At 46.4% G+C, this 7,952-nt stretch overlaps 1 protein-coding gene across 1 annotated transcript; it reads right to left on the reverse strand.

The window, feature by feature from the left end:
• Nucleotides 1-5,984: 5,984 nt before the first annotated feature.
• LOC127296773 (expansin-A31) lies at nt 5,985-7,095 on the reverse strand. The gene is made up of 2 exons (XM_051326983.1): nt 6,581-7,095; nt 5,985-6,470 (listed from the first exon to the last, which is right to left on the reverse strand). Exons 1-2 carry the CDS (start codon nt 7,033-7,035, stop codon nt 6,158-6,160), a joined length of 768 nt encoding a protein of 255 aa, XP_051182943.1. The 5' UTR covers nt 7,036-7,095; the 3' UTR covers nt 5,985-6,157.
• Nucleotides 7,096-7,952: the final 857 nt, after the last annotated feature.

Consider the following 7,952-nt stretch of genomic DNA (forward strand, 5'->3'; position numbering starts at 1 on the left):
CCTCTGGTACACACGTCCGATGCTGATGCAAGGGCGTGCCACCTGACCTATACCTGGTCAGGAAGGTGATGGAGATGCCTCGCTTAGTTTCCTGCATGGCATACACGTAAACATTAAATACGAGCCTCGATCGGCTCAAAGTTATCCTGTGAATCGGCTCAAGGAGCCGATCCACCCATGATTCGTACGAGGTGCACGAATATATGGTGGTCCTGCTTGATCAAGATAAAGCTAATGCGATCTACGACGATTTAGGGTTTTCACCGCATAATCGGATCATCCTACTCACGATTGGGCCTCGCGGCCACGCACGGTGATCGTAAGCCGATCCTAGATAGGGCCTAAAAACCAACACGAGGTTGATCCCCGGAACATCCTGTCTAGGACTAGCAAACGCCACCCTACGTGCCACTGGATCCTCCAACCCTTTGTAAGGCCTAACTATTGCAGATATTAAACTAATCCTTGAAGAACAAGGAGCAACCGTAACGGATCGGATCTACTAAATAATGATCAAGCGGGGTGCCGCCCCTACACCTAAGATAGGTGTAAGGGCGGCTAGATATGCAAGGGTTGCACTACGATAGCATGTTATACGAAGAACTATGCTAACCCTAACATATCTATGATAACTACGTTGCTCGCCATCAAAAAGGCTTCAGTACGAGCAACGCATGAACAACATGAAGCTTATGCTGCCTAGATCGATGCGATCTAGGCAGCATGATGCTTACCGGTAGAAACCCTCGAGACGAAGGAGTTGGCGATGCACCGAGATTGATTTGTTGGTTGAACGTTGGTTGTTGTTTATTCCATAAACCCTAGATACATATTTATAGTCCGGGGGACTGTCTAACGTGGGAATAATCCCCACCGTGCACGAGACAAACTCTAACTTTTAATCTAAGATGCGATCTATCATAACTAAAGATACACGGGCAATCTAGCCCAAACTCTTCGTGCAAGGCCGCTTCAGAGATCTTCTACGTGTAATCTTCCAAGCCCATCTCCCTTACGGCCCACCTCCTGATTTGGCCAAAATCTGGTGATAACAGAGATCTTGTTAATCACCTACACCGGATGGATGCTTTGATGACACTAAACACTACTGCGTAAAAGGGTTGTTATAAAGGTGGCATTAAGTGTTCGGAAAGTATAGGGTTGAGGCACTTGTATCAATAGTGGGATTTGTCCATCCTAATGGCGGATAGATATACTCTGGGCCCTCTTGGTGGAATGTCATCCAATTATCTTGCAAGCATGTGCCTGGTTCACAAGGGATATCAAATCACGGTACGAGTAAAGAGTACTTATCGGTAATGAGGATGAACTACGTATGGAGATACCGATGATCAAACTTCGGATAAGTAAAATATCGCGAGACAAAAGGAATTATTATTTTATGTGAATGGTTCTTTCGATCACGAAGTCATCGTTGAATATGTGGGAGCTATTATGGATCTCCACGTCCCGCTATTAGTTATTGATCGGAGAGGAGTCTCGATCATGTCCGCATAGTTCTCGAACCGCAGGGTGACACACTTAAGGTTTGATGTCTTTTTAAGTAGATATGGAATATGGAATGGAGTTTGAATGTTGTTCGGAGTCTCGGATGGGATCCAGGACATCACGAGGAGTTCCGGAATGGTCCGTAGAATAAGATTCATATATAGGAAGTCACTTTCCAAGTTTGGAAATGATCCAGTGCATTTATGGAAGGCGCTAGAATGTTCTAGAACCTTCCGGAAGAAATCAACATGGAAGGTGGAGTCCCAGATGGACTCCACAAACCCTAGGACAACCAAAGGGGAAGGTGGAGTCCATGGTGAACTCCACCACCATGGCCGGCCATAGGGGAAGGAAAGGGAGCAATCCCACTTCCCCTAGGTTTCACCATATGGAAGTTTTTGAGTTGGACTCTTATTCGAATTTTGGGCAAACCCTTAGGGGTTCCATCTATATAAAGAGAGGGAGAGGGAGAGGGATGGCTATGACTTGGCCGCACCACCCAAGGGGCACCAAGGCCGGCGCCCAAGAGCACCCCCTCTCCCAAACCCTAGCTACTCCCTCCTTCTTCTCCCGCAGCGCTTACGGCGAAGCCCTGCCGGAGATCTCCACCACCACCGTCACCACGCCATCGTGCTGGCAGGATTCCGAGGAGGATCTACTACATTCGCTGCCCGTTGGAACATGGAGAAGGACGTCGTCATCAACACCGTACGTGTGACCGAGTGCGGAGGTGCTGCCCGATTGTGGCACCGTCAAGATCTTCTACGCGCTTTTGAAAGCGGCAAGTGATCGACTACATCCACCACGAGATTTATCTCGTTAACGCTTAGCGATCTTCGAGGGTATGTTGATCTTCACCTCATTGCTACCATCTACTATATTAGATCTTGGCTTGTTATTCGCTCTTGCAGTAGGAATTTTTTGTTTTCTATGCTACGAATCCCTGCAATATCATTTTAGTAGTCCTCTTTAGTTTGGCTTTTGCTTTCATCTAGTAGCTATCCAGTCTCTCATAGTTTGGAAACCTCTTAGAGCATTATCAACTATCTTTGGTCAAGTGGTTTTTAATGAAATTTTAAGTATGGTGTCATCCATGATTCTTTTGTTTGGATATTTATGAGTAACACTCATGCAGTTGTGCACCTCATATGTAGAAATTTCAATTACACCTTGTCTTGAACTTAATTAACTTGAGAAAGTTGGACAAACATAGAACTTATGAAGTAAAGCTTGCAACAAAGGAAAGATCCATGCAAATCTATACTAAGAAATAAAGGAAAAATAAACTATCTTGAAGTTATGGTGGAGATGTGGTCTTGGAGAACAAATAGTTGGGAAGAGATGATGAGAAGGGGGCATGAGATACCCTTGTTCTACTTGGTAATCAATGGGTAAACTGATTTTCATGGATATTTCAATACATATGCTTAAAACAAGTTTATTAATGAAAAGTTCAGCACCCGAGGATTCGGTTAGCCTTGGAAAGAGAAAGATAAAGGTGGATATAAAGCATATGAAATGATTGAAAGATCCATGGATAAGGTTTATACTGGTTACTAGGGGCAAGACTATTAACTAATCACATTAAAAACATGGCAAAGTGTTTGACAAAGTCAAACTTCATGCTTATCTTGTTGTTAAACAAATTCTATTCTTGTAACTAGTTGCTCTATGAGATTTTATCTTCAGTACAAAGGCTAAGGTAGAAGAAAAAGAAAAGATGGTAAAAGCCAAGAAAATTGAAATGCTCTATGTTAATAGATGCATACGAAACATGGTTCAATTGTCCAACATACAATGGTTAGTGTTGTTCAAATGATAAGTAGTAGTTGCTAAAGTTTATACTATATGAAGTCCACATTTCTATGGTTGGTTGTTCAGATATCTTACAATATAATTGAATATGCATAAGTCGATGATGCCATGCTCGTATTTTTTATCAACCATAAGCTCATTAATGCCTGATATGATCTATTTTCTTATTTGCTCAGGAATGAGCAAAGGTTTAAGCTTGGGGGAGTTGATTTTACATCATCATTATTGTCACATATATGTTTTATTTTCATTGATATATGCCAGCATACACCTTTATTTATGCATTTTTAGACGATTTCCGGAACTTTTCTATAAAGTACCCTTCATTGGTATTTAATTCATTGGAGGTAGAAAACCTTCTTTTTCGTTTTTTATTGTTTCAGTAACCTTCTGGACACCTAAAAATTGAGGGAAATTACATGATCAATTTTTTTACCTGGAGAAAGACCGTGAGTGAAGGAAGTACGCGAGGGAAACCACGAGGGCCAAACAGCACCAGGTGACGTGCCCTACATGTTTGGGCGCGCTACCCTGGCTCATTTACGACTAGGGCATTGTCTCGGGCCCCCTTTTATACTAGAGCCTCCGTTTCGCCCAAAAACCTTAGCCATATTTTTCCCGAGGTTTATTGAGGCGGCAGCGGAGGCGAAGGTGCTCTCCTACTCCGGGAGAAGGCAGATCCTGCTGCACCGATGCCTCCTGTGATGCGTTAATTGATGCATTCGACATCACCTCTCCTCCTTGGCTTGGGGGTGGAATCTCCATCAACAGCTCCATCTACGAGGTCGACTTCATCCCCCTCATAGTTTGTGTTGAATTGAACCCTGTATATTGTTTTGAGGCTAGTTGCATGTTTGTGTTCGGCAATTTATCTTTATTTGGTGGAAAGATTATATATTTAGATTGTATTGTAATCATTATGCCTCTGGTTCATATCATGTTTGACACTTGTGAGTAGTTCCCCACGTTCCCGAGGGCATATAATGATCTGTCTATGATTCTATACGATGTGCAATGAGTATTTGGTCAAGTTTTCTATATTTTATATTGTTCTATGATGGTTTTATGTGAACGTCGAATGCATATTACTTCACCTATATGGGTTCATAGGGTTGCACTTTAATGTAATAAATGTGTGTTGGAAGGGACGGACTGACATAAATCGTTTTTCAATACTATGAGTCGCATTAGAGGGGTTTATATCGGGGATCAATGATCATATTGCTATGGTGGGACATTTGTTTCTTAATGATTCCTATACTTGCTCATGAAATGGCTCTAGGCCCATCATAAGGGGTCTGTTTGCTCATATCTATGGCTGCCCCTAATTTAGGCATCGCTCCTAATCGAATGAAACTTGACAAAATATTTAACATGTTTTGTAGAATTCTGATGCAAGTAAACCCATGCCACCCTCGGGAACATTTGTATTATATAAGAACACACACTTGAGCTTATCCTCTTTCTCCATAGAGGATTGAGCTTTCTCTCATCGATGGCATTTACATAGTGCATATTTACTTTATGTATTTTACTTTATTGCAAATTATACACACAAAACACTAAAACTACTACTTTATTATTATTGTTTGCTTGTCAAATTCCCTAATCAATACTTTCAGCTTCTCGTGGGTTCGACAACCTTTCTTATTGAAAATTACTACAATTGATCTCATGCACTTGCGACCCATCAATGCGACAGGGATGCCTCTGAGAAATCTGGACGAGATGCCCTGGGCGGGAGCCCCAATACCTGCCATAGATCATGTGGAACCTACAGGAACCATGCCAGACGTCAGGACACCTTGCGGACGGAGCCAGAAGGGTTTGAAGGAGGGTTTATGAAGGAATACATGAGGAGGGTGAGCCCGGCTCGAGTCCTCCCAGCGGGAAGATTCGCCGAGGTCCCCTCCGATGCTGCCCGCACCGGGAAAACCCTTAGCCCTCTTCGCTGTGCTGCCGGGGGAACTGGGTTCTTGATGAGGACGCTTTGCCCCATGCTGGCTGTCGTCAGTGTTTCGACGGGCGGCATTAACAAAGGTGCTAGTTGTCGAACAAGGACAAGGAGTAGCGGAGAAGAAGATCTTACGCTGAAGGAAGCGCAAGGTACGAGAGGACCCCCTGTGGCAGCGGGCGCCCCGAGGACCATCGTCATGTTGTTGACCAGAAATAGCCCAACCAGGTTGGCGTCTGGCAGGAGGTCGTCAAGGAAGTTCAAGGAGGATATGGCTGTCGGAGGAGGAGCTCCACCGCCACCTCCACGTCTGCATCGTCCAGTTCGTGGGCAGTCCGCAGTCCCTTCCTCAGTGTTCACGAGACGCTGAGTGGGTCGGGGACGTGCGCGCTGAATGGCGCTCACGCTGAGACGCGGAGTCAAGAAGAGGTAACGGATACCACACGATGACTGACGTAAATCATCTTGCTGCTGAATCTTCACCCGATTAAAACTGCTAACTGTACGCACGCACACAGCCATGTTCTTCACGTGGTTGCTTCTACTACTATAGTATTTGTGTCACGGAATCTCGGAGGGAAAGCTGACGATCCTATTTGACAGTTTTTAGTTGTCATCTTTCGCCAGCATGTATACGCACATGACTGTCATGACGTGATACACTTGTGTCTACCCGAATCCAGAGAGGAGGAGGAGGACGCAGATGAATTAGCGTAACCATTCCATTTGTATCAAACGATCCATGTACGTGAATTTACATGTTTATATAATTCAATCTAGTACCGTAGTACAACCTATCAGGAAAATCCATAAATCAAGCGAGCGACTCGAGGAGTGCCAGGGCTCGATGCCGCCGGATGAAAATGGTGAGTTAATTAGTTAGTAGTCGAACTGCCGCCAGGAGGAGAAGGTCTGGCCGTACTGCCAGCCGGCCGGGATGACGTCCTGGAAGAGGATGTACTGCCCGCCGGTGGAGGTGACGCCGAAGGAGATCGCTTGCTTTTCCAAGCTCGACATACCCTGCCAGATGGCGCCCCAGTTCCTGGACATCTGCATCCACCCCGTGTTGGTCCCCTTCACGGAAATGCTCTTGATCGACCCGCTTCCGGCCATGTTGGTCACCAGCACCACCTCGAAGTAGTTGGAGCCGGTGATGGTGAACCGAACCCCACCGTCCCTCCAGCACTTCACCCTGCGATCGGTCGGTTTCACAGAGGAATGGTTAGTAATCATCATCATCATGTATGTCTCGCAAACTGTCATGCATGCATGCATGACCGATCGATCAATCAGCTCGCTTACTGCTGGTAGACGATGGGGATGATGCCGGCCTCGTAGATGCCGATGTTGAGCCAGGCGGGCTGGGCCATGTCGAAGTGGGCGCGGGGAGGGTTGCACCACCCGCCGTCGTCGCTGGGGAGAGCCCAGTTGGGCGGGCAGAAGTTGGTGGCGGACACGGTGATGGCCTTGCCGGGCCTGCACATGTCGGACTTGCCCTGGTCGCAGATAATGAGGTAGCATTGCCCGCACGACGCGCCGTCGTTGAACAGCGCCGTGCTAAGCGCCGCGGTGGCCGTCCCGTACCCCTGGCTGTACAGGTCCCCGTACCCGCACGCGCCGCCCATGGTGCCGGACCCGTCGCTGCCGCCATAAAACGTGGCGGTGCCAGGGAGCCAGTCCGACATGGCCGCAGACGCCGCCAAGAACGCCACCAACAGCTGCAGAATCAACCGCTTCCCACTCGCACCTGCTGCCATCTAGCTTCTCCTGCTCAGTGCTGACTCAAACTCTTTCCGAATAGAGCGTAATAAGAGAGATGATCGATGGAACCTTGTAGGTGGATATGGAGAGCGACAATGGTAGTGCTTAAATAGCTAGGAATGTAGCTACTGTACGATCATGGACTCCGATGGTTCCAGAGGGAATCATTTTGACGTGGTTCCAACGAACGATCCACTGGTAGAAAAACAAGCTTCCGTCCAGCCCCATAAGTCGCGAAGCTAAAGGAACCGCGACTAATGGGACCTTTAGTCGCGGTTCGGGAGGCGAACCGCGACCAAAGGCCTGGGCCCAGGGCGCTCGGTGGCCAGCTGGTGCACGTGGGGGGGCTTTAGTCGGCCAACCGCGACTAAAGGTGCCCGAAGGCCTTTAGTCGCGGTTGGCCAGACCAACCGGGACTAAAGCCCATCCCCTATATATACCCATCCAGCAGCCAACACTTAGCCATTTGGAGCCATTCTCTTCACAAACTTCACAAGTGGGTGTTAGGTTTGCTTTTGGTTCCTCTTATGCACATAAGGTGTTTGATGAAATGCCCCAAGAGCATGAAACAAACATGATATGAAGTGTTGGAGCCACACTTGAGCTTTCTCATTTATTTTTTCCTCCTCGATCGCGGTCAGCAACTTGAACATTTGATGTGTCATTGATAAAATATGCATGTGTGTAGTTCATTGTTTAATTTATATTGTTTGTAGCTAGTTAGTTTAACAAATGCATGATGGTTAATTATATATTTTATATTATAATAATGCAGATGAATCGGCAATGGATGTACGGTAACCGACTCTCCGGCGAGTTCACTACGGGTTTGAAAGATTTCCTCGTAGTGGCTAACGCGAACAAGCAGGGGGTTTTGTTATCTGTCCATGTGTTAACTGTAAGAATCAGAAGG

The sequence above is a fragment of the Lolium perenne genome, chromosome 4, assembly GCF_019359855.2.
Source record: "Lolium perenne isolate Kyuss_39 chromosome 4, Kyuss_2.0, whole genome shotgun sequence".
Lineage (NCBI taxonomy): Eukaryota > Viridiplantae > Streptophyta > Magnoliopsida > Poales > Poaceae > Lolium > Lolium perenne.

What these genes read in the sequence shown, in the direction of transcription:
- LOC127296773 (XM_051326983.1), bottom strand. Translation starts at nt 7,035, where the DNA reads ATGGCAGCAGGTGCGAGTGGGAAGCGGTTGATTCTGCAGCTGTTGGTG. An exon ending in ATCCCCATCGTCTACCAGCA is followed by an intron (nt 6,471 to 6,580) that starts GTAAGCGAGCTG and finishes GACCGATCGCAG; the next exon opens with GGTGAAGTGCTGGAGGGACG.